The 25702-nt window shown below is 47.3% G+C and overlaps 1 protein-coding gene across 1 annotated transcript; it reads right to left on the reverse strand.

Annotated features, from left to right (window-relative positions):
* Positions 1-10182: 10182 nt before the first annotated feature.
* On the reverse strand, positions 10183-25696 carry MRPS6 (mitochondrial ribosomal protein S6). The gene is made up of 2 exons (XM_031062604.1): positions 25570-25696; positions 10183-10816 (listed from the first exon to the last, which is right to left on the reverse strand). Exons 1-2 carry the CDS (start codon positions 25665-25667, stop codon positions 10633-10635), a joined length of 282 nt encoding a protein of 93 aa, XP_030918464.1. The 5' UTR covers positions 25668-25696; the 3' UTR covers positions 10183-10632.
* Between the last annotated feature and the right edge of the window lie 6 nt (positions 25697-25702).

The raw sequence follows: 25702 nt of genomic DNA on the forward strand, positions 1-25702 counted from the left end.
AAGGGAAGGGAAGGGAAGGGAAGGGAAGGGAAGGGAAGGGAAGGGAAGGGAAGGGAAGGGAAGGGAAGGAAAGGAAAGGAAAGGAAAGGAAAGGAAAGGAAAGGAAAGGAAAGGAAAGAAAAAAAGAAAAGAAAAGAAAGGAAAAGAAAAGAAAAGAAAAGAAAAGAAAAGAAAAGAAAAGAAAAGAAAAAAGAAAAGAAAGCACCAGAGAAAAACCTGAACTGGCCAAAGGACAAAAGAAGATCCAGGCATTTCCTTCTCAGTCCTGTCTGAGCTCCCAGGCAGGGCCAGCACGCTGGGAGATGTCACAAACAGATGCAATCTGTTTATCTGAACCCAGAGAAAGCCTTCATCTCTCCCTGAGCTTCCCTAAGCCACGGCAGCCTGGAGAAGCCAGCAGCCTTCCCAAAACTCCAGAGGACTCCCAAACAACCCCACCAGGTATTTGCAAATAAAGGACACAAAAAGAGCAGAAAACTCATTAAAGTGAATTGGCCACCTGGAAAGCCTTCTCTCTGCCAAGGGTTGCTTTTTTTTTTATTATTATTTTCCAAGGAATGTTTGCTTGGAATCTTTCAAGAGAACTCTGCAGAAAGCTCTGATTGTTGGAGCTGGATGGAATCGAGTGAGGTGCTGAGTTGGAGTGAAATCAACAGGGAAAATCAGGGAAAGCAGAGTGAGCACAGATTCACCCCCTCATCCACGGAAAAATCAACGACATGGAAATAAAACTTCAACTCTCTGACAGGAGGGTCCAGCTCTGCTCCTGGAGGGGAGCCCTGGAGGGGCTGGAGCGTGGCCGGGGCAGGGAACGGAGCTGCGAAGGGGCTGGAGAGTTCCTGAGGAGCTGGGAAGGGGCTGAGGCTGGAGCAAAGGAGGCTCAGGGGCCCTTGTGGCTCTGCCCGAGTCCCTGCCAGGAGGGCACAGCCGGGGGGGTCGGGCTCTGCTCCCGGGGCACAGGGACAGGAGCAGAGGGAACGGCCTCAGGCTGGGCCAGGGCAGGCTCAGCTGGGACAGCAGCAGCAATTTGGCCATGGAAAGGGAGCTCAGGCCTTGGCAGGGGCTGCCCAGGGAGCTTTGCAGTGCCCATCCCTGCAGGTGTGCCCTGGAGGTGGCACTGAGTGCTCTGGGCTGGGGACAAGGTGCCCATGGGGCACAGCTGGCACTCCATGGGCTGGCAGGGCTGTGCCAGCCCCGGGGATTTGGGGGTTCTGTGAGAACAAAGCCCTGCACGTGTCTGCAGGAGAGAGGCACCTTGGTGAACCCCTGGACTGGGTTTCATCCTCCCAAAAATCCCTCAGCAAATACTTCTGGTCACCTCCCCCCGCCACGGGACTCCAGCTGGGCTCTGTGGTTTGGCCACAGCTCTCCCTGAAGGAACCCAGCACATTTCTGTGGATTCTCACATAGGAACACCACTATTGTCCTTCCCCAAATGCCAGCATTAGGGACTGTGCAATTCCCACCAGAATAACCCTGGGAGGGGGCTCGTGCTCCTCACAGTGCAATTAAGGAGGGGTTTTGGACCACAGCTGTTTTTAGAGCTCCCTGAGGTCGGCAGGAATGTCCTGGGCAGTGGGATTGGGATGCTGGGATTTACAGCCCTCTCCTAGTCACTGATAACTCAGAGTCAGCAGAGGCTGAGGAGCAGAAAATCCTACACAGGGAGAAATTCTGGAATTATCTGCAGTGATTGACCCTCCCAGCACAGGGAGATCAGGGAAATCAGCACCTAAGGGGCTCCAGGAGAGCTGAGAGGGACTGGGGACAAGGCATGCAGGGACAGCACCCAGGGAATGGCTGCCAGTGCCAGAGGGCAGGGCTGGATGGGATCTTGGCAATGAGGAATTGTTCCCTGGCAGGGTGGGCAGGGCTGGGATGGAATTCCATCCCTGGATCCCTGGCAGTGCCCAAGGCCAGGCTGGACACTGGGGCTGGAGCAGCCTGGGACAGTGCGAGGTGTCAGGGATGAGATGATCCCTAAAACCCAACCCAACCCAAACCAATCTGGGATTCTGCGATTCTCTAATCCCTCGTGGTGGCTCCCAGCACCCAGAGATCAGGGCAGAGCTCTGGGTTGTTCCCACTACCAGGAATTTTCTCATCTCACAAACCCGTGTTCCACAGCCCAGAGAAGGGAGAACCTGCGCCCAGCCCTCAGAGGGGACAAACTGGGGACAACCACAGCCAGGGAGGTGTCACCTGGAGCAGGTCTGGAACACCACAGCTCTGAGAGCAGAGAAATAAACAACAACCAATAAACACCACAGCTCTGAGCAAATAAATCACCGTTGTGAAAAGTGATGCAAAAAATGCTCTTAATAAATCTGTTTTAACACATTCCAGTCAGAATTTTGTTGTCTTTCCAGTGGTGCCAGTGACAGGACAAGGAGCAGCGGCCATGAAACTAAAACACAACAAATTCCACCCCAAACAGAGGAGGAACCTCTTTCCGTGGAGCCCTGGAAGAGCTGCCCAGGGAGGTGATGGATTCTCCCTCTCTGGAGCCATCCCAAACCCACCTGGATGTGTCCCTGTGTCCCTGCTCAGGTGCAAGGGGTTGGACTGGGGGGTCTCCAGAGGGTCTTTCCAAACCTGATCCTTCTGGGATTCTGGGATCTCAACCCTTGGAGCACCAAAAGGGACCCGGTGGTTTAAACCTGGCAGCCAAAGCCCGGCCAGGCACAGGGACACCGCCAGGGGATGGGGAGAGAACTGGAAAAAAGGAAAACTCGTGGGCTGAGATGAAGGCAGATGATAGGATGTCACAGACATTTCTTTTATGAAAAACCCTCTCTCAGGATTTTTCCTGCTGGCTTAGCAAGCTTCTGAAGAGCTCTCCTGCTTTTTCTTTGTAGTATAGTTATAATAGATGTATATATCATAAAATAATAAATCAAGCCTTCTGATAATGGAGTCAACCACCTCGTCTCTTCCTTCACCCAAACACCCTTGTGACCGCCATCACAATAGGACACAAAAAGAAGGGAAAGTCATGGAATCACGGAATGTTTTGGGCTGGGAGGACCCTCAAACCCATCTTGTCCCCCCCCTGCCATGGCAGAGACACCTCCCACTGTGCCAGGCTGCTCCAGTGTCCAGCCTGGCCTGGGACACCTCCAGGGATGAGGAGCTGAGCATGACCCAGCACACCCAGCCCTGCCCATGGCCTGCACAGCCAACAAAGCCTTTGGCTCTGGATTTGCTTGGAAAACCTCTTGGAAAACTCCTTTTCCAGCCCAAGATTGTGCAGCTTTGCCTTCCTGATGATTGTCCTGCTTCCCCTGGCGGCAATCCCAAGCTGATCTGAGCAGCACCAGGTGCCCCAGGTCACTCTGGGTTTGTTTCTCTTCCCCTTGGGGCTGGGTGCAGCTCTTCTGGAATTGTTTTCTCTCAGTAGAGGGCAGGGAATTATTTATAGGGGATTGCAGGGATTATCAAAGCAAACTCTCTGCTCTTTCCAGTGGCTGGGACAGTTGGGAAGATCCTCCCCTCAGAGTGAGCAGCTTGGAGGATCCTTCATTCCCATGCCAGGAGCACTCCTGCAGTCTCTTCATCCTTAATATTTAAGGAATGAGAATATTTCATTCCTGGCATTCCCTGAGCAGAAGAGTGGGAATGCTGCCTGTGCATCATTATTTATCCTAAATAACGAGCGTCCTGCTCCTGGCTCCCTCCTGTCTCTGGCAGTGCCCACAGAGGGAACAGAGCCTGTGACATTGTCACCCTGCTTGTCCCCCAAAAACAGGGAGCAGCCATCATGCCTCAGGTTTGGCTTTTCTATTTTTCACATTCTGTGCTGCTTTAGTGTGTGGGTCTGGGCTTCACATGATGGGATGGTGAGCTCTGTGCACAGAGCAGGGAGACAAAACAATTCCTGCTCCAGCTGGGCACCAAGGACAAATGATCCAAATCTCAGCCCAGGAGCACAAACCCCGTGGGCTGCAGAGAGAAAAACAAGCAGGGTGGGACTGCCTGGGCTAAAGCTGGAATGGGACAATGAACTGCAAGGTGCAAATGGAGCAGAACTGATCCCAGGGACAGACCCCGTGCCCGGCCGTGCATTTTGGGGCCATTTTGGTTCATCTTGGGTGCAGCCCTGGCTGGGCTCTGGTGCTGCCCAAGGTGCATCCATGGAGGAGATGCTTTGAATCAATCCCTGCTTTATTCTTTAGCTCTGGCCAGCCTCTGCTCTGGGGCAGCCTGCACAAGGCATCACCAGGCTCCAAGGAACCCTGAGCCTCCTCTGCTGCTTCCAAAGGGAACTGGGGAGGGAAAACCCCGCTGAAACCCTTCTCCTCCCTCCCTGTGACCTCCACATCTGCCCCCAGCACCAAACTGAGCTGAGGTCAGCTCAGCAGCACAGGCAGCAGCTCTGCAGAGCCCTGCAGGACCCGGGCATTCCCCAAGGAACGCTGGATGTCCCCATCAAGGGAAGCTTCGTGTGTCTTCACCTGTGGTGTTGTGAGGTCCCCAGCGTGAGGTGAGAGATGGGAATTGGACTCCAAGTTCTCAGAAGGCTGATTTATTATAATGTAATGTAATGTAATGTAATGTAATGTAATGTAATGTAATGTAATGTAATGTAATGTAATGTAATGTAATGTAATGTAATGTAATGTAATGTAATGTAATGTAATGTAATGTAATGTAATGTAATGTAATGTAATGTAATGTAATGTAATGTAATGTAATGTAATGTAATGTAATGTAATGTAATGTAATGTAATGTAATGTAATGTAATGTAATGTAATGTAATGTAATGTAATGTAATGTAATGTAATATGATATAATGTAATGTAATGTAATATTACATTATATTATATAATATTACATTACATTACATTACATTATATTACATTGTATACTAAAACGCTACTAAAGAACAAGGATACATCAGAAGGCTTAACAAGAATGAATAATAAAAACCTGTGACTCCTCAGAGAGTCCGACACAGCTGGCTGAGATTGGTCATTAAGAAAACACAATTCACATGGCACCAATGAAAGACTCACCTACCACATTCCAAAGCAGCAAAACACAAGGAGAAGCAATCAGATAATTATTATTATTTACATTTTTCTCTGAGGCTTCTCAACTTACCAGGAGAAGAAATCCTGGCGAAGGGATTTTTTCAGAAAATATCACAGTGACATTGACCAGCAGAATTCCCAACTCTGAAACCCTGCTGAGGTGGCTGGGGGATTCCTCCTGGCATAAAGTGTCAGGATACATGGAATTATGGACTGGTTTGGGCAGGGAGGGAATTTAAATCATCCCATCCCATCCCTGACACCTTCCACCATCCCAGGCTGCTCCAAGCCCCGGTGTCCAACCCAACCTTGGACACTTCCAGGGAGCAGCCACAGCCTCCCTGAGTATCCACAACTTCCCTGGGCATCCACAGCTTCCCTGGGCATCCACAGCTTCCCTGGGCATCCACAGCTTCCCTGGGCATCCACAGCTTCCCTGGGCATCCACAGCTTCCCTGGGCAGCCACAGCTTCTCTGGGCATCCACAGTTTCCCTGGGCATCCACAGCTTCCCTGGGCATCCACAGTTTCCCTGGGCATCCACAGCTTCCCTGGGCATCCACAGCTCCTCTGTTCCTACAAAGCTCAGCCAGGGGCCTCTTACAGATTCAGTGGAATCTCACCATCCCACAAAACTGCCCCCAGGATTTTCCTGAGCCAGCAGCACCCTCCACACACACCCAGCTTGGCAGCCCCAGCACAGCCCAGCCCCAGCAGGGATTAAAGCCCTCCCAGGAACACATCCTTCCACCTGGAATGCTGCACGAGTGGGATCTGGCAGAGCCAAGCTCCCCCTCTTCCAGCCCTGCTGCCTCCTTATCAAGCATCTCCTTTGCTGGAGTTTTGTTTTTCCAAGGGCTCCTCAGCGGGATGTTCCAGGAAAATCCTGCCAGCACCCAAGCTGGAGAGAAGTGAATCATAAAACCTCACATTAAAACCTCTCATCTTTTAAACAATGCTGATGAGTTTTAGGCTTGTGCTTCCAGGCTGGAAGTTGAAAATAGCTGGGGGTGGGGGGTTTGCTTAAAATTGCAGCTTTCCAGAGCCTGAAAGGAGCCTGGAAATGGGATGGATTCAAACTGACAGGGAGGAGATTTAGATGGGATCTTGGGAATGAGGAATTCTTTATCCTGAGGGTGCCCCTGGATCCCTGGCAGTGCCCAAGGCCAGGTTGGGCACTGGGGCTGGGAGCAGCCTGGGACAGTGGGAGGTGTCAGGGATGGGATGGGATGGGATGGGATGGGATGGGATGGGATGGGATGGGATGGGGTGATCCCTAAAATCTCTCCCCACCCAAACCAGTTTGTGATTCCATGAGAGAATGGAGATCTTGACAGTGCTGGACCCATCCTGGGTGACTTTTTGGGCAGAAATAACCAGGGCACATTCTAAGAGAAGTTCCTGGCTCCAACAGCCCTGGCTTATATCCCACAGTCTCAGCCTTTCTTCTCTTCTCTTCTCTTTCCTTTCCTTTCCTTTCCTTTCCTTTCCTTTCCTTTCCTTTCCTTTCCTTTCCTTTCCTTTCCTTTCCTTTCCTTTCCTTTCCTTTCCTTTCCTTTCCTTTCCTTTCCTTTCCTTTCCTTTCCTTTCCTTTCCTTTCCTTTCCTTTCCTTTCCTTTCCCTTCCCTTCCTTTCCCTTTCCTTTCCTTTCCTTTCCTTTCCTTTCCTTTCCTTTCCTTTCCTTTCCTTTCCTTTCCTTTCCTTCCCTTCCCTTCCCTTCCCTTCCCTTCCCTTCCCTTCCCTTCCCTTCCCTTCCCTTCCCTTCCCTTCCCTTCCCTTCCCTTCCCTTCCCTTCCCTTGAAATTTCCTTTCCCTTTCCCCTTTCCTTTCCCCTTTCCTTTCCTTCCTTTTTCCCCCAGCATTTTTCAGGGATCAGACCCCATCTCCATGAGCCAGGCTGATTTTTGCCACCCCAATCCCTCCCTGGATGATTTCCCACCCCTGGCTGCTGATTCCCAGCTCCTCCTGCAGCTCCCAGGCTGGAGAGGATTTCCAGAGGGACCCTGAAACACGAGATCCTGGAATTCTTTCTGCTCACACTCCCCACAAAGGGGATTGTGGTGCACTCTGGATTCAGGGAGAAAATCCCAGTGTGCTCAAACTTCCTGGGATCAGGGCTGTGGAATTCTTTGATGGTGCAGTGCTCTCAGTCTGTTGGAGAAACCTCCAGGGTTCAGCATTCCCCCATGGGAGAGAAAAGCTCAGGAAAAGGGAGGGATGGAGACATTCCCAAGGTCTCCCCCATTTGTTGCCTGAGCAAACCTTTCCAAGCCAGTTGTTATTTGAATCCTTTTCCCAAGGCTGTCCATCCCCAAAATCCACAAACAAGAAACCCAGAGCAGAAATTTGGGAAGGATTTGGGAGCAGAATTTCCTCATTTCCTCCCCTCAGAAAACCCGAGGAAGGGCTGAGGAGCTTCACTATTGGATTCTTTGGGAAGCAAAATCCAAGTCCTGGCATTCCAAGTGCCCAGGCCTCTGGCCATGGCCATGGGATGGGACATTTCAGGCCATGCTGGGGCTGCACAGCTCCTCTGGCTCTCCACTGTCCCAAAATTTTACTCTTGGACATCCAGGACCTCTCAGAGCCCATGGGACAAATTGGGCTATGGACAACCAAAAAGGCTGGAACACATCCCAAGATTTCCCTTCCTCCACAGGGATTTATGGTCCCTCAGGGCACAAATATCCCTTTTTTTTCCTCTGGCACAACTGTTTGCTCAGTCCCAGGACTGCCCCAGTTTAATCCCCTCACCTCCATTCTGGTGTTTGCTGTTATTCACTTCCCAAAATATCCAACTCTTGGTCTGGGAGCTGACTGGGCTCAATAAATTGCAACCCCCACTCCACCTCCTATAAAAACAACAACAAAAAATTTAAAAGTCTCTATTAGAAACTATTAATTATGAGGAAAGTTGTACCTGCAGTTGAGAGGTTTATAAATAAATCTGGGTGCTGCTGGGACAACCCCACTGCAGTCCCACTCCTGCCACCCCCAAAAATGGGACAAAAATCCTAGAGAGAGTCATTTATAGGAAATGTATGGAACATGATCAGTAATGTCAGGACTCTTGTCTACAAGTTGAGCATTAAATATGTGTGAAGTCTGGCTGGCTGCTGTGCACATTTCAAATTTAAGAGCATGCAGATACACACCATTGAATTGAGGAGTCTGAACCACCAGTGTTCCCATACAGAGAAATCATTTCAGACAGGGAGATCACCATAAACAATTATTGGAATGTAGCAATTTTTAATCCTTATCATATTGAAGGGTACTGTGGACTTGGTAAGACTTTTACTTGTATAATCATTGAGAATGTTGTTGCATTTCAGAGTTGAATTTTAAAAAGATATTAAAAATGTGCAGTCCTCCACTGAAAACTAGCCCCATGTTAATGTAGAATGTGACAGAATCTTTTGTTGGGAGGAAATTGAGTACTCCTTATTAATTCTGCTTTGGTGTCCAGTAGCTCCAACAAGAAGTTCTTGTGGTAAATTTAAAAAGAAAAACCCAGACAATCTGGCAGGAGAATTCCTTGCTATCTGACAAGTTCAATTACTGAATAGAACAGGAATATACAAATTCTGTGTAATATTTGACTTCCAGCATAAGGGGCTGAGGCTGGAGCAAAGGAGGCTCAGGGGCCCTTGTGGCTCTGCACAAGTCCCTGCCAGGAGGGCACAGCCGGGGGGGTCGGGCTCTGCTCCCAGGGCACAGGGACAGGAGCAGAGGGAACGGCCTCAGGCTGGGCCAGGGCAGGCTCAGCTGGGACAGCAGCAGCAATTTGCCCATGGAAAGGGAGCTCAGGCCTTGGCAGGGGCTGCCCAGGGAGCTTTGCAGTGCCCATCCCTGCAGGTGTGCCCTGGAGGTGGCACTGAGTGCTCTGGGCTGGGGACAAGGTGCCCATGGGGCACAGCTGGCACTGCATGGGCTGGCAGGGCTGTGCCAGCACCAGGGATTTGGGGATCAACCTTGAAACTGGGAGGAATTAAATGGAAAACTGAAAACTACAGCAAAGAAACTGAAAAAGGACAAATAAGCAACACTTTGACATTCGCAGCCTCTGCTGAGTTTCATGGAGTGGAGTTGAAATCTTAATTTATTCCCCCTCCTGCTCAATCCAAATCCCAAATTCCAGGTCTAAGGCAAAATCCCTTTAAACCCCAAACTTTCTGTCCACTTTGTGATTAAGAAAACCTTCAGAGAAACCCCTGAGTAAGCCACATTCTTGCAGCTGGCACTTCCTACACCCAAAATGTGAATTTTCAGCGGGGAGGGCAGCTCAGGGAGCCAAACCTGGGGCACAGATTCCCAAATCCAGGGCTCCTCCTGGCTGAGCTCATCCCTGGCTGGGAGCCAGGCCAGTCCTGCAAGGAAAAATCCTGGAAAAGGAAAGCTGTGCCTGGAGCAGGCAGCAATGAAAGCACCTCTCATACAGATTCAGCTTCAGGGAGTGTGGAGTGTATTCCCTCTGTTCTTCCAGAGATTTTTCCAGAAAAAAAAAAAAAAAAAGAAAAAGAAAAGAAAGAAAAAAAACCAAATAGGAAAAAAAAAGAGAATTAAAAGAAAAAAGAAAATCAAATTTAAATTTAAAAAAATTATGAAAATACCCCCAAACAACCAAAACCCACAAATCCAGACATTCATAACTCTTACAGGAAGATGTAGGGGAAAAAAAAAAGTTCTTTTTCCTGATGCATTTTTAAAAAATTAAGATGCTCAGAAGAACTGGTTTCTTTTCCTTTCCAAAAATTCTACATCTAAGGGGAAAAAAACAGCACAAAACCCCCCTAGGAATGATCCAACCACTGGATTTACATCAGAGAGCAGGAGGTCTGTATATAGAACAATCATACAACTGATTTTCCTCCTGTTTTTAACAAAAGAAAGGCAAAAAGCACACATGAACACTTTATTCTGATGTTTTGTCCCAGTTTGAAATGTCCACTTGATGGCAAAATGAAGCATCTTTGATTCTTCTGCTCCTTGGGGATTCTCTAATTCCCACCTGGAATTTTCTGGCCTTATCTAAAAAGGAATTTTTACCTGTGCTCTGAGCATTGTTTACCTTGAGGACCATGAGATGGCTTTTGGCAGTGAAAGTTTTGGGAATTTTTTAATACTTAATTTAAAAAAAAGAGTCAGGTTTTACTTTTAACCACACTTTTATTGGCTTTTTCATACCTTGAAACAAACCCCCACCAAATCACATCCTAGATTTCGGTATTTCCACTGCAGATTTCTTAATCTCTCATGTAAATATCCACATTCTGGAGTAATCTCTGGAAAAAATTGCTATTTATAGCATCCTGCTGCTGGAGAAATCTCCATTATCAATGTAATGCTCCGAGAGAACAGCAAATCAATTTGCAGAGTTGTCAAACAGCAAGATAAGCACCCAGACTCAAACTATTCCAATTATTCTAAACAAAAAGAAACCTCAGTTGTTACAATAATGAAGATCCTGTGACAGACCACACACATCCCATGGGCAAAAGGGATTTTTAAAATTTTTTTTGGTGATGGAGTTCTCACAAATCTTTTCCACAGCAGCAATAAAAAATGGGTTAAAAAAGGTTTCAAACGTTTGGGATTTTCAGTTTTTCTTGGCAGAGAGGAGTTTCTGCTCAGGGCTGACTGGGAGGATGCCACTGCACTCGTCTGCCTTGGCCAGGGGGTGTTTGATAAAAGCTCTTCTGATGACATCGATGTCCCGCCCCAGGTGATCCATCATGGGGGACACCAGGGAAGGGGGGGCCTCCAGGTCTATCAGGAAATACCTGCAATGAGAAACACAGCAAATAAATCCACCAAGATACTGGGCTGGGACAAAATTAACCAAAATACCTGGGTTGGGACGAAATCAGCCAAAATACCTGGGCTGGAACCAAATTAACCAAAATACCTGGGCTGGAACCAAATTAACCAAAATACCTGGACTGGGACAAAATTAACCAAAATACCCGGGCTGGGACAAAATCCACCAAAATACCCGGGCTGGGACAAAATTAACCAAAATACCTGGGCTGGGACGAAATCAGCCAAAATACCTGGGCTGGAACCAAATTAACCAAAATACCTGGGCTGGACAAAATTAACCAAATGCCTGGACTGGGACAAAATTAACCAAAATACCTGGGCCAAATCCACCAAAATACCTGGGCTGGGACAAAATTAACCAAAATACCCGGGCTGGGACAAAATCCACCAAAATACCTGAGCTAGGACAAAATTAACTAAAATACCTGAGTCAAATCCACCAAAATACCTGGGCTGAAACCAAATTAACCAAAATACCCGGGCTAGACAAAATCAGCAAAAATACCTGGGCCAAATCCACCAAAATACCTGGGCTGGGACAAAATCCACCAAAATACCTGAGCTAGGACAAAATTAACTAAAATACCTGAGTCAAATCCACCAAAATACTGGGCTGGGACAAACCCCACCAAAATACCTGGGCTGGAATAAAATCAGCCAAAATACCTGGGCTGGAACCAAATTAACCAAAATACCTGAGTCAAATCCACCAAAATACCTGGGCTGGAAGAAAATTAACCAAAATACCTGGGCTGTACAAAATTAACCAAAATACCTGGGCAGAACAAAATTAACCAAAATACCTGGGCTGGAACCAAATTAACCAAAATGCCTGGGCTGGAGCAAGATTAACCAAAATATCTGAGTTAAATCCACCAAAACACCTGGGCTAGAACAAAATCAACCAAAATACCTGGGCTACAATTCAAGGAATTCTTCTGAGGGGTTTCTTAAATGAGAATTCCTAATTTTTTCCTGCTCCTGTGGAGTTCTTTGTTTGTTTGTTTGTTTTTTTGTTTGTTTGTTTTTAATGGGGATTCCTAAGTTTTTCTGCTCCTGTGGGGTTTTTTTTAAATGGGAATTCCCAAGTTTTTCCTGCTCCTGTGGGTTTTTTTTTTTTTTTATGAGAATTTCCCTTTTTTTCCCCTTACATTTTTGTACCTGGATTGTTTGAAACAAAAGCTCAGGGTTAGCTTGATTTCAATGATGAGAAGTTCAATTGAGCTCTGGTGGAATCATGGAATATCCTGAGCTGGAAGATGTCCCACAGGATCATCCAGGCCCTGCCCAGACCCCCCCAAATTCCCAGTTTTTCCCTGGGAATGTTGTCCCAACACTCCTGGAGCTCTGTCCAGCCCTGCTGACCCAAGGAGATTTATGGGGATTTTTGAAGGAGTTTTGAATAAGTTAGAGATGGGACATAGATGAGTTTTGAGGTCCATTCCAACCCAAACCATTCCATGGATGGGTTTTGAGGTTCCTTCCAACCCAAACCATTCCATGGGTGGGTTTTGAGGTTCCTTCCAACCCAAACCATTCCATGGATGGGTTTTGAGGTCCCTTCCAACCCAAACCATTCCAGAATCCCCCAATTCTCCCAGCCCACCTCCCCATGGAGCAGCACAGAACCCAAAACTGACGTCCCTTAAATGCAGACACGTTGTCCGAGCAGGACCAGACACCCCAGTTTCATCCCAAAACTGCCCCTGACACAGAGGACTTTGCTCTGCAGGAATTTTGGATTCTTCCTAAGTCAGCCACAGCAGGAGCATCCCATGTTCCCAGAGGTGATCCTGGAGGGGAAGTCCCCAGGACCAGAAGGGAGCTGGGAATCTGAAGGAGCTGGGGCTGTGAACAAGCCCTGCTCGTGCCCTTCAGGCTGCACTGGGCTCATTTTTTTTGCATCACATCCCAAATATTGCACCCCAAGAGGCCCATGGGGCCAGGAGTGACTCAGGATTGCAGAATCCACCCCTGGAAAACATGGGAACAACGCTTTTCCTCAGCCACCACCCTGATCTCACAGAGCAGCCACGTCACAGCCTCAACTCATCCCCAAACCCTTCCCAGAAAGTCCAGAATTCTCTGTGGGAGGGGTAGGATGGTAAAAATCCCACAGGAAACCCCCAGTCCTGAGGCAGGAGAGGTGCCCAGCTGGAATGGGCCGTGCCTGGCTGTCCCTGGAGCCAAGGCAGCAGTGCCAGCCCATGCCAGCCCAGCCTTGAGGGGGCCTGAGCTGCAGGAATGGGCCCAGGGGTCGGCCCAGGGATCTGGGGGAATTCTGCTGGGCTCCCTCCTCCTCCTCCTCCTCACAAATCCCCACAGCAACAAAATTTGGCTTTTGGGCAGCTCGGCTGCCCGCTGCTCTGTGGGCTCCAGAGAGCAGAGATGCCAGCAGGGCTGGAGTTCAGGCACAGGGACCATTGCCCAGCCTGGCCAATTTCGTGCTCCCTCCCAAAATGTGGGAATGTGGCATTGATTCTCTGCTAGAGGCACCGGTGAATTCAGCAGATGCTGAACGATGAACGAGCTCTGCTCCTTGGGAAGGAGCCTTCCAAATCCTCTCACCTGGCACAGGGAGGGTGGGGGCAGCAATTCCAGCTGCTGATTCCTGCCCCTCTCCCCTGATCCCACTGCCATCCCCGCCCTGCATCCTGGATTCATTCCATTCCTGCCCAGCTCTCATCTGCTGCTTTTCATTGTGCTCCTAAAACGGCAAGAGGGTTGTTTTTTGGTTTGTTTTGTTGGTTTTGGGGGTTTTTTTTGTTGTTTTTTTTTCCCCTCCAAAGGCTGCTTTGCAACTTTGTGCTTTCTCTGCCATTAGCAAAGGGTGGAAATTTCCACTGACGCACTGTTGATAAGCCAAGGAGAGCAGGGGGGGAAGGGAGGATGAGCTGTTCCAGCAGATCTTTCTGACTCCTCTCAGGAAAAGGTATTTTATCAAAATTGCAGGCGCTGGGAAAAACGTGGGGTTTCAAAAACAACCACCTCTCTCCAACGTGAGCGAGATTGCTTCCCTCTGCCACAACAAAACAAAGGGAGAGAGAGAGAGACAAGGGAGAGAGAAGCAGCATTAAAAAAAAAAAAATTGGATTTCTTCAGGAAAAGAAAGAAGGGCTGGAAAAACAATGAGCAGCACAATGGACAATGACATCCCTGAGGAGATCTGAACCCCTTCCCCTCAAACCTCCACACTGAAATCAGCTGCCAGGAGGCCAGGGGGGTTTTGAAAGCCTCAAACCTTCGTTGCAGGCAGTGATCTGTGACCCCACACTGTGCTGTTTGTGGAGTAAACAACCCCAAATCCCAGCGAGACAAAGCCAGGGAAAAATACAGGAATGCAGCAGGGAAAGCACCTCGTTCTTGCAAAGAGAAATGCAAAAAGCATTTGTGCTCTCTAGGAGTCACCAGGGGAGAAATGCAGGAAAATTCCACTGATTCACCATGAGCCCACGGTTATTTTTGTCCTCCTGCTTGACTGCAAACACAAGGATGATTTAAATGCAGGGGAGCAGACTGGAACACATTAAAACAATGCATTAACTCCAAAAAAAATAAAATGTAAGATGGTCTCAAATAGAGGAGGACGTGCCTTTGTATGTGAGGGAAATAAAAAAAAAAGAGGACCAAAAAACAGAGCCAGGTTGCATTTCTCAAATTTACCAAATTCAAGCCAGAAATTGTTTGAACCTTGAGTCCTGAGGATGCTCAAATCTGTTGCTTTCAGATGGCCAGGGTAGGACTTCAAGGATCCTGGATGAAAATTCCCTTTGAAATCCTCCTGGAATACAACTCTGGGCCAAGGGGAGCAGTGAAGATGTGGTGGCCTTGGAAGAGGCTGTGGGGTCCCAAGGTTTTGACCCCAAAACATCTCCCTTGTGTGGAGGTGGAAGATCCAAGGGAAAGGGAATGTCCTGAGGAACAGCAGAGGTGAAAGGAGCAGAAAACACCTGGAGGAAACCACAGCAGGAGCAGGAGGAGCTCCACGTTGTCCTCATCAAGGTAATTCCACAAAAATAAATTATTTTTTTTTTTTGCTACCTGAATGTTCATTTTTAGGACCATGGAAATGGGGGAATTTGCTTTGCCCCTCCTCAGCAGGGCAAGCTCATGACCAGGATTGTCAGAAGGACCAGGACCAGTGTTGCCTTCAGCTTTTACAAATATGGCAGTGGAAGTTCCTTGAAAATCTGGGAAGGACCAGATCCAACCCAAAAGTTGGACTTTAGTGAGCAAAACTGAGCCACAGCAATGATGGGAATGATCCACAGAGAGCTTGGGGGGGAGATACATCCCCAGCCCCAGCAACGGCACCTCCCAAATTCCATCCACAGGCACCTGGTGTTCAGCTGATTGAGTCATGGAAAGATGTTTCATTAATTTAAAGATCATTAAGAACAAAAAGAAATTAAAATGAAAGTCAACCCCCCCCCCAAATGGTGGCTGGTTGCCACCCCACCAAGCCCAGTGGCCACCACACTCAGCCAAGGAGCTTGCACAAGGGTGCCACAGGATTTGGGGGATTCTGGTGCCTCCACATCACCAGCTCTGCTCAGGGCCTCTAAAAAGCACCAAAATTCCAAAGGGCACCTCCACAGCTCAGGTGGACAGGAGAAAACACCCCAAACATTTCAGGGCTGTGATCCTTGAGGCACATCCATGTTTACAAGAGGAAAAGGAATGGTTCAACTCATCAATGAAGAAAGCCCCACCTAGTGGAAGAAGACAATCAGCTGAGCAGAAAATACTCCAAATGTGCCTAAATCCCCAAATATTCCAGCTGCCTTTGTTCTCCTCCAAGTGCACTGCACAGCCAGAACACCTTTTTTGCCCAAACAGCTCAAGGTGTTCTAAAATCCAAACAGCAACAACAAGCTGGGTTGGGCATTAAGTTTAAATTTATTTTGGGGGGGGGTTAAGTAAGGAAAAAAGCTCCTTTTTAAGATTAATTAAGCTCCTTTCATGTGTTTTTGTTTTGCCCTCTTTGGTCTTCAAGAGCCATGAAAAGCATCAAGAGGTTCGACTCGAGCGAGGCCAAACACGTTTGGAGAATAAAGAAAAAACATGAACTCTGCATAATTTGGGTTCAACAAAGGGTGGGGAGAGGGCTGTTCAAACCTGTGAAGGCTCCAGAGAACATTTCTGACAGGTAACCATTATTTCACTCTCGCAAATCGAGGCAATCAAACTGTACCCAGGTGGTGGGGATGATCAGAGGGCACTTCAACCTCTCCATCCACGCGGAAAATTTCATCCTGCCACAAGCAGGAGGTTTGAAAATGAATTGTGCAACTCCCAAAGCTCAGCTGCTCTGTGGGGAGAGGCAAAGCCTGAACATGTAACAACATTTACGTGGAAATGCTTCCACAGGAGTCAAAAAAAGGGGGTGTCCAGAGAGGCTGTGGGTTCCTCATGCCTGGAAATGTGAGGTTGGATGGGGCTTGAACAGAACGATCTTCAGGATCCCTTCCAGCCCCACCCATTCCATGGTTCCATGGTCAATTATTGAATTATTCCTCTTAATAACCTTTCCTGCTGCTTTAGGCTCTGGAAACAAGAGCCTTTCCTGGGCAGGTGCCTTGGCAAATGTTGGAATTTCTGCCTCTTGACCCCTTGGATGCTGTTGTGTATCCCTTGATCCTCAGGGACCCTGGAATTCTCCTCCTGCAGAAAAACCTCCAGGCATGTGTGAAGGTGAACTCCACAAAATGCAATTCCTGGCTGAGAATTCCTGATCAGCTCCCCAAAATGCAATTCCTGCATGAGAATTCCTGATAAACTCCACAAAATGAAATTTTACTGATCAACTCCCTAAAATGCAATTCCTGGATGATAAATCCTGATCAACTCCCCAAAATGCAATTTTTGGAAGATAATTCCTGATGAACACCCCAAATTGGATGAGAATTCCGGATCAATTCCCAAAATGTAATTCCTGGGTGATAATTCCTAATAACTCCCCAAAATGCAATTCCTGGGTAATAATTCAGGATGAACACCCCAAATTGGATGAGAATTCCGGATCAATTCCCAAAATGTAATTCCTGGGTGATAATTCCTAATAACTCCCCAAAATGCAATTCCTGGGTAATAATTCAGGATGAACACCCCAAATTGGATGAGAATTCCGGATCAATTCCCAAAATGTAATTCCTGGGTGATAATTCCTAATAACTCCCCAAAATGCAATTCCTGGGTAATAATTCAGGATGAACACCCCAAATTGGATGAGAATTCCGGATCAATTCCCAAAATGTAATTCCTGGGTGATAATTCCTAATAACTCCCCAAAATGCAATTCCTGGGTAATAATTCAGGATGAACACCCCAAATTGGATGAGAATTCCGGATCAATTCCCAAAATGTAATTCCTGGGTGATAATTCCTAATAACTCCCCAAAATGCAATTCCTGGGTAATAATTCAGGATGAACACCCCAAATTGGATGAGAATTCCGGATCAATTCCCAAAATGTAATTCCTGGGTGATAATTCCTAATAACTCCCCAAAATGCAATTCCTGGGTAATAATTCAGGATGAACACCCCAAATTGGATGAGAATTCCGGATCAATTCCCAAAATGTAATTCCTGGGTGATAATTCCTAATAACTCCCCAAAATGCAATTCCTGGGTAATAATTCAGGATGAACACCCCAAATTGGATGAGAATTCCGGATCAATTCCCAAAATGTAATTCCTGGGTGATAATTCCTAATAACTCCCCAAAATGCAATTCCTGGGTAATAATTCAGGATGAACACCCCAAATTGGATGAGAATTCCGGATCAATTCCCAAAATGTAATTCCTGGGTGATAATTCCTAATAACTCCCCAAAATGCAATTCCTGGGTAATAATTCAGGATGAACACCCCAAATTGGATGAGAATTCCGGATCAATTCCCAAAATGTAATTCCTGGGTGATAATTCCTAATAACTCCCCAAAATGCAATTCCTGGGTAATAATTCAGGATGAACACCCCAAATTGGATGAGAATTCCGGATCAATTCCCAAAATGTAATTCCTGGGTGATAATTCCTAATAACTCCCCAAAATGCAATTCCTGGGTAATAATTCAGGATGAACACCCCAAATTGGATGAGAATTCCGGATCAATTCCCAAAATGTAATTCCTGGGTGATAATTCCTAATAACTCCCCAAAATGCAATTCCTGGGTAATAATTCAGGATGAACACCCCAAATTGGATGAGAATTCCGGATCAATTCCCAAAATGTAATTCCTGGGTGATAATTCCTAATAACTCCCCAAAATGCAATTCCTGGGTAATAATTCAGGATGAACACCCCAAATTGGATGAGAATTCCGGATCAATTCCCAAAATGTAATTCCTGGGTGATAATTCCTAATAACTCCCCAAAATGCAATTCCTGGGTAATAATTCAGGATGAACACCCCAAATTGGATGAGAATTCCGGATCAATTCCCAAAATGTAATTCCTGGGTGATAATTCCTAATAACTCCCCAAAATGCAATTCCTGGGTAATAATTCAGGATGAACACCCCAAATTGGATGAGAATTCCGGATCAATTCCCAAAATGTAATTCCTGGGTGATAATTCCTAATAACTCCCCAAAATGCAATTCCTGGGTAATAATTCAGGATGAACACCCCAAATTGGATGAGAATTCCGGATCAATTCCCAAAATGTAATTCCTGGGTGATAATTCCTAATAACTCCCCAAAATGCAATTCCTGGGTAATAATTCAGGATGAACACCCCAAATTGGATGAGAATTCCGGATCAATTCCCAAAATGTAATTCCTGGGTGATAATTCCTAATAACTCCCCAAAATGCAATTCCTGATCAACTCCCCAGAATGCAAGTTTTGGATGATAATTCCTGATCAATTCTCCAAATGCAATTCCTGGGTAATAATTCAGGATGAACACCCCAAATTGGATGAGAATTCCTGATTAACTCCCCAAAATGCAATACCTGGGTGATAAATCCTGATCAACTCCCCAAATGTAATTCCTGGGTGATAAATCCTGATCAACTCCCAAAATGCAATTCCTGCATGATAATTCCTGATCAGTTCCCCAAACTGGATGATAATTCTTGATAAACTCTTCAAATACAATTCCTGATAAACTCCCCAAAATGCAATTCATTATGAACCCCCAAAATGCAATTCCAGCATGAGAATTCATGATAAACTCCACAAATGTAATTCCTGGATGATAATTCCTAATAAACTCCCCAGATGTAATTCCTGCATGATAATTCCTGATCAGCTCCCCAAACTGGATGATAATTCTTGATAAACTCTTCAAATACAATTCCTGATAAACTCCCCAAAAGGCAATTCCTGGGTGAGAATTCCTGATCAACTCCACAAAATGAAATTTTTGGATGATAATTACTGATGAAATCCCCAGAATGCAAATCCTGCATGATAATTTCTGATGAACTCCCCAAATTGGATGAGAATTCCTGATAAACTCCCCAAAATGCAACTCCTGGATAAGAATTTCTGATGAACTCCCTAAAATGCAAATTTTGGATAATAATTCCTGATGAACTCCACAAAATGCTTTTTTTTGGATGATAATTCCTGATCAACTCCCAAAATGCAATTCCTGATAAAAAGCTCCCCAAAATGCAATTTCTGGATGATAATGCTTAATAAACCGCCCCCCCAAATGCAGTTCCTGGGTGATAATTCCTAATAAACTCCCCAGAATGTAATTCTTGGGTGATAATTCCTGATCAACTCCACAAAATGCAGTTCCTGGGTGATAATTCCTGATCAATTCCCAAAATGCAGCTGAGCAAGAAGAAAGCAAGCCCTGGGTTTGCTATTTCAGAGAGCACGGGGGCTGAGGAGACAACTGTGAGTGAAGAGCAAAACAAAGAGATCAAGAGGCAAAGCAAGCAAATAACAAAAGAAAATTGCCGTCTTCTCAAAATCAAATTTGAAAGCGAGGAAAAAAGAAACAACAAGGCAACGAAAAGCTGGCAAATAGAACATGGAAATTGTTATGAATAATCAGAGTTTTGCTGGAGAAGTCATAAGGGATGGAATGGTTGGGTTGGAAGGGAATTGAAAGCCCACCCAGTGCCACCCTTGCCATGGCAGGGACACCTCCCACTGTCCCAGGCTGCTCCAGCCCCAGTGTCCAGCCTGGCCTTGGGCACTGCCACAGAAATAAATGTGCAACTCGATAAAATAAAGTGAATGAAATGATGAAAATGTGGTGAGAAAGGTGTGAAACATTCCTGTGTCCCTGTGGATTGAACAGAGGGAATCCCACACATCCCAAAACCAGGAGAAGGGAAGGCCCTGGTGCTCCATCAGCTCCCAAACCCTGAGCAGGCTGAGCTGCATCCCTTTGCTCCAGAGCTAAGAATGGAAACACTGGAGTGGGGCTAAAAACCACCAAAAACTCTGAAATTCCAACCCCCAGAATTCCAAGTTCCACCTCAATCCCCATCCCAGCTCCTGCAGCTTCAGAGATCCCTGACCTGCAAATCCTTGGAGCCACCACCTCCCCCAAGGAATGTGTGGATCCTGTTTTGGGTTTTTCCTGGTTGTTTTGGAGCTGCCTTTGGATCCTGACCAAAGTCAAACTCCCCCAGGCCAAGGCTGACCCCAAACACCCCCTGAGCCCTGGAGAGGCACAAGGGAAGGGTTGGGGCAGGGCCAGAGCAAACAGAGAACCACAAAGTGCCACCCCCAGTGTGCTACTATCACTTTACAACCTGTTGGAATCTGCTCTGCCGTGCTCAGAGGGATTCAGAGCTCCTGGAGCATCTCAAACAGCAAACAGAGCCTGGCTTCAACATTCCTTCCATTCAAAAGGCTGCCACACACCTCATTTAAACCAGTTTGGTTTTGTTTGTGCCCGCCAGAAACACTTCTGGGACAAAAAAAACCCACCAAGCACCTTAAAAGCAATGAAAATGCAGCTCATTAATAACAAGGAGTGGCGAGTAAAAGAAATGCTTGGCACAAATCTGTGGCCCAGCAGGAGAGAAAGGTTGGGAATCTTTATTGAAATAAATTCTTGCCCTGGTTTTTTCACATTCTGGGCAAGTCAGGCTCAAAGTCTCACCTGAATTTCCACACCTGGAACCTGGTCCTTGGCACATTTTATCCAGCCACAAGATGAATTGTTACAATTTCAAATCATTCTCTGAAATACTTAAAAACCAAAATATTCATGTTCCACTATGAATAGAATGAATGTGAATGAGTGGCTAATTCAGTTTAAAGATCAGTAAATCAGGGATTGAAAAGTTTGATTCTTTAATGAATCCACGCAATTCCCAAAACTCATTTCATCATTTCAAAATGACCAAATTTTCATAATGACCTACAGGCAAAACCTGTCCATATTAGGTCTTCCAAAAAAATAAATAAAACAAAAGGAGGAGGATGCCCAAAGAGATGCATTTCAGAGAAAAACCTAAATTTTAACACCTCATCCTCAATGAGCAGGATCTCCTGAGAGGGAATAACCCCATTGTTTGTAGGACGATCTCAATGTTTGTAGGATAATCCCATTGTTTGTAGGATGATCCCATTGTTTGTAGGATAATCCCATTGTTTGTAGGATAATCCCATTGTTTGTAGGATCTGAGGGTTTCAGGAGAGTCAAACTGCTCCTGCCAGTGACAGCTGAGGGCCACAATCCCCCTTGGCAGGCTTGGAGAAATCTGCTTTACACAGCAATTGCCAGAACATTCCTTTTCTCTGTGAAGTCTCCTGGATATTGTTCAGTTTGTAACAAGCCTGTATTGACTTTATATCCCCAAAATCCCAGATATGCTGGAGCACTCCAGAGTGCCCTGGGGAAAAAAAAAAGGGGAAAAAAGGGGGGAAAAAGTCCTTTTTTAAGGACAATCCCTCCTGCTGATTTATCAATTTGTATTTTCTACTTCAGCTCTCTCCTTATCTCTAAAATCCCCACCAAAACCTGCACAGGCTTTGCCCTGAAAATCAGGGAATGGTTTGGGTTGGGAGGGAAGTTAAAGATCATTCCACGGGCAGGGAACCTTCCAGCAGCCCAGCTGAGTCCAAGCCCCATTCCATTCATTTTTATATCATTCTGTTAGGTTCATTTGCATATAATTCACCAGCCAGGAGGTCCAAGGAAATATTGGATTGAGTGTCCATCCCAAATCTCCAACATGCTATAGGAAAATAAATCAGTTTATCATGCTATAGGAAAATAAATCTCCAACTAACTACATGCTGGAGAAAAATAAATCAGTTAAATAAATCAGTTAAAATAAATTAGTTAAATAAAAGTCAGGAAAATTAAAAAACCATAAACTTAAAAATATTAAAATCCTAAAACAAGCAAAAAATTAAAAGCTTTGGAAGATTCAAGATGATCCCCCCAGACATTCATCAGAATTCTCACAGAAGCCTCTTAAGATAATTCAGAATAAGCCAAGACTAAGGAAAAGTGGGATATTCTGGATTATCCAATGTCCCACTCCACACCAACCTGCTCCAGAAGGGACACAGGAGAATTGGAAATTGGCTGGGGAGGAGAAAAAATTCCAGGATTTTATGGAAAGTCCAGGAGCTTAGGGAGGTGTCTGGAAAAGTTGTTTATTTTCTTTTTAACTTTGTCCTATTGAAAAAAAGAAATATATATATATATTTTTACAGCTGCTGTAAAGTAGAACTGGCTCATTTTAAAAGGTGGCTCCAAAACTGATTTATCACTTCCCATTGATGGGTAATGTTTGATTTCCTGAATGTTTTATTTTCCAGTATAAAATACTGGATGGTCCAGCAGGAACCCACCCTGCCTTGTCCATGGAGCTGCAAATTCCACAGGAAAAGCTCCAGGAATGCAATCCTCAGGAATTCCCAGCGCTGCCAGCGCCAGCTCTGGATGGGAGATCCCAAAGAGAGGCACCCAAAGCACGTCCTGCAGCACCTCCCTCCATGCTGCTCCTCCCAGCAAACAGAGATCTGGATCCTGCCACATCCAGGGAGGGCAGGAACAGGGACTGAGAAATATCTGGGGACATCTGCCCTGGGAGGAGGAGGAGGCTTTGATCTGATGGTTTCCTGCCTGCAGGTTGCAATTCCTGGTTACTAAAGCCTTGTTTTACTCAGCACATAAAATCCACCTGCTCTGGGGGCTCTGCAGGCAGGAGGGGTTTGCTCAAAGCTCTCTGGGAGGAGTTGGGAGTGCTGGGGAGTGAGGAGAGATGGATCTGCTCCATCCCAGAGCCCCCTGAGGCCAGTGGGGATCAGGAGAGGGATTGGGCTTGGGGTTGGGGCTGGGATTGGGGTTAGGATTGGAATTGGAATCAGGAGAGGGATTGGGATTGGGATTGTGCCGTGCCCAGGTGATTTCCCAGCTGCAGAGCTGCCCCAGCCCTGGGCCCAGCGCAGGGAGGAGCTGGAGCTGCTGCAGAGAGCCCAGAGGAGGCTCCAGGATGAGCAGAGGGATGGAGCAGCTCTGCTGGCAGGAAAGGCTGGCACAGCTGGCATTGTTCACCTGCACAGGAGAAGCTTTGGCCTGAGCTCAGGGTGGCCTTGCAGGGCCTGCAGGAGCCCCAGGAAAGCTGGAGAGAGACAATTTCCAGGGCATGCAGGGACAGCACACAGGGAATGGCTCCAAACTGAAAAATTACAGGTTCAGATCAGATATTAGGAACAATTTCCTCCCTGGCAGGGTGGGCAGGCCCTGGCACAGGTGCCCCTGGATCCCTGGCAGTGCCCAAGGCCAGGTTGGACACTGGGGCTGGGAGCAGCCTGGGACAGTGGGAGGTGTCCCTGCCATGGCAGGGGGGGCACTGGGTGGGCTCTGAGGTCCCTCCCATCCCACCCATCCCTGACTCCACCTCAGGCACTGCCTTTGTGCCTGTTTTGCTCTCCTGCTCCGTGTGGGTTTTTTTCCAAACCATGCCTTGACCCTGCCAGTTTTGCAATGTAGGATGAAATCCTGCTGCATGCCCATGGGAGATGAGAAATTCCTGTCTCAGGACAGAATTAGTGATTACCTCATCCTGCTGTCAGAGCAGAAGCATTTCATAAACATGAAAGCCTTTTCCAAGGGCAGAACAAGGAGCTGGTGTCCCCCTCCTTGTGCCAGGGGGGAGCTAAGGCACAGGGATGAAATTCCAGTGATTTTGGGAGAGGTTAGATGACAGTTTTTGGCTTGGGTGGCAACACTTCTACAGGCCAGGTTTTGGAATCTTCAACAGAAGACAGGAACATCTCCAGAACTTTGGAGAAGAGATGAAGAGAAGCCATTTCTCCAGGGGAGCTGTGCCAGGGCCTCATCACCTCCACAAGGAGGGATCCTCCCCAGTACCCCACCCAACCCTGCCCTCTGGCACTGGGAAGCCATTCCTCCTCTCTGTCACTACGTGTCCATGCAGAAAGTCCTCTTTCCTCCTTTTTACAGCATCCCTCAAGGTTCTGGAAGGGCTCTGAGGCGTCCCTGAAGTTCCTCTTCCCCAGGCTGATGGAACAGGAGCGTACTGGAGATCCCCCCTTCCCCTGGCAGCTCTCACCATTGCCACTTGGCAGGAGCACCACAAGGAGCTCAGAAGAGGGAATGAAACCAGGAGTGACCCCATGAGAGCTGATCCAAGGAGGAATTTGCAGCTCTGGAGTGCCCTGAGCTTCCCCAGAGCCCCTCAAGGAAGAGCAGGGCCGGCCGAGCTCCTGTTGGATGCTGCAGGATCGGGAGCAGCTCGTTAATTGTTAATTGTTATTAGGATTAGGCAGCCCCAGCAGTGGGGGTTGCTTAGCAACATCTCCCAGGCCTTGGAGAGGCAGCAGCCATTTCAGAGGAGGCCTCAAGGAGCAAAACCACCCTGGGCAGGGGATGGGAGCTGCAGCAGCTCCCTCTGCGCTGTGGGGTCATTTCCATTTCTTGTGTTTCCATAAAACCCAGGATTACCTTCAACACCCTTAACTGAGGGGCTGGGGGTGCTCAGCCTGGAGAGGAGAAGCTCCAGGGAGAGCTCAGAGCCCCTGGCAGGGCCTGAAGGGCTCCAGGAGAGCTGCAGAGGGACTGGGGACAAGGGATGGAGGGACAGCACCCAGGGAATGGCTGCCAGTGCCAGAGGGCAGGGCTGGATGGGATCTTGGCAATGAGGAATTGTTCCCTGGCAGGGTGGGCAGGCCCTGGCACAGGGTGCCCAGAGCAGCTGGGGCTGCCCCTGGATCCCTGGCAGTGCCCAAGGCCAGGCTGGACACTGGGGACAGGAGCAGTGGAAGGTGTCCCTGCCATGGCAAGGCTGGGATAGGATGATCCCTAAAATCCCTCCCAACCCAAACCATTCCATGATTCTGGACTTTATCAAACCCCAAAACTGTATCAGAAACACAACCAAGTCTTACAGGGCACTTTAATGTTAATTATTAACATTGGAGGAAAGGATCCCATCCTGCCAACTAGGAGATTAGGCTGAGCTTTATCAGAAAACAGCCTAAAAATAGTCATTTAAAAAATAAAAATATTGCTTATGTTGGGGAAAGTTCTGCAGTGCAAACACCACTGAAAACCACCACAAAACTGACAGCACTCAGAATAAAGCACACAGAACACACACATCCCCCAACAACCACCCAGCTCCTTGCTGAGAGCCCTCCCAGGTCCCACCTGCAACCCAAAAATCCCCAGAAGAGCCAAGGGCTGGTCCTGGTGTCCCTGCTCCAGGAGCAGCAGTGACAGGACTGCAGGAGGAGGTGTCACCACGTACCCCCCTCTCTTGTGGCGCTCCTTGTGCTTGGTGATCTTGTAGGGCAGGGACCTCTCCCCCAGGTTCTCCAGGCTCCTCACGATGGCTCCTCTCTCCATCAGAGCCTCCACGGTGCGCTTGAGCACGGCTGCCG

The sequence above is a fragment of the Geospiza fortis genome, unplaced genomic scaffold, assembly GCF_000277835.1.
Source record: "Geospiza fortis unplaced genomic scaffold, GeoFor_1.0 scaffold96, whole genome shotgun sequence".
NCBI classification, from domain to species: domain Eukaryota; kingdom Metazoa; phylum Chordata; class Aves; order Passeriformes; family Thraupidae; genus Geospiza; species Geospiza fortis.

Excerpts from the sequence above, each read along its gene's own strand:
- MRPS6 (XM_031062604.1), bottom strand. The coding sequence starts at position 25,667 with ATGGAGAGAGGAGCCATCGTGAGGAGCCTGGAGAACCTGGGGGAGAGG. Across the intron at positions 10,817-25,569 it reads GAGCGCCACAAGAGAGGGGG|GTATTTCCTGATAGACCTGG; the intron begins GTACGTGGTGAC and ends TTCTCATTGCAG.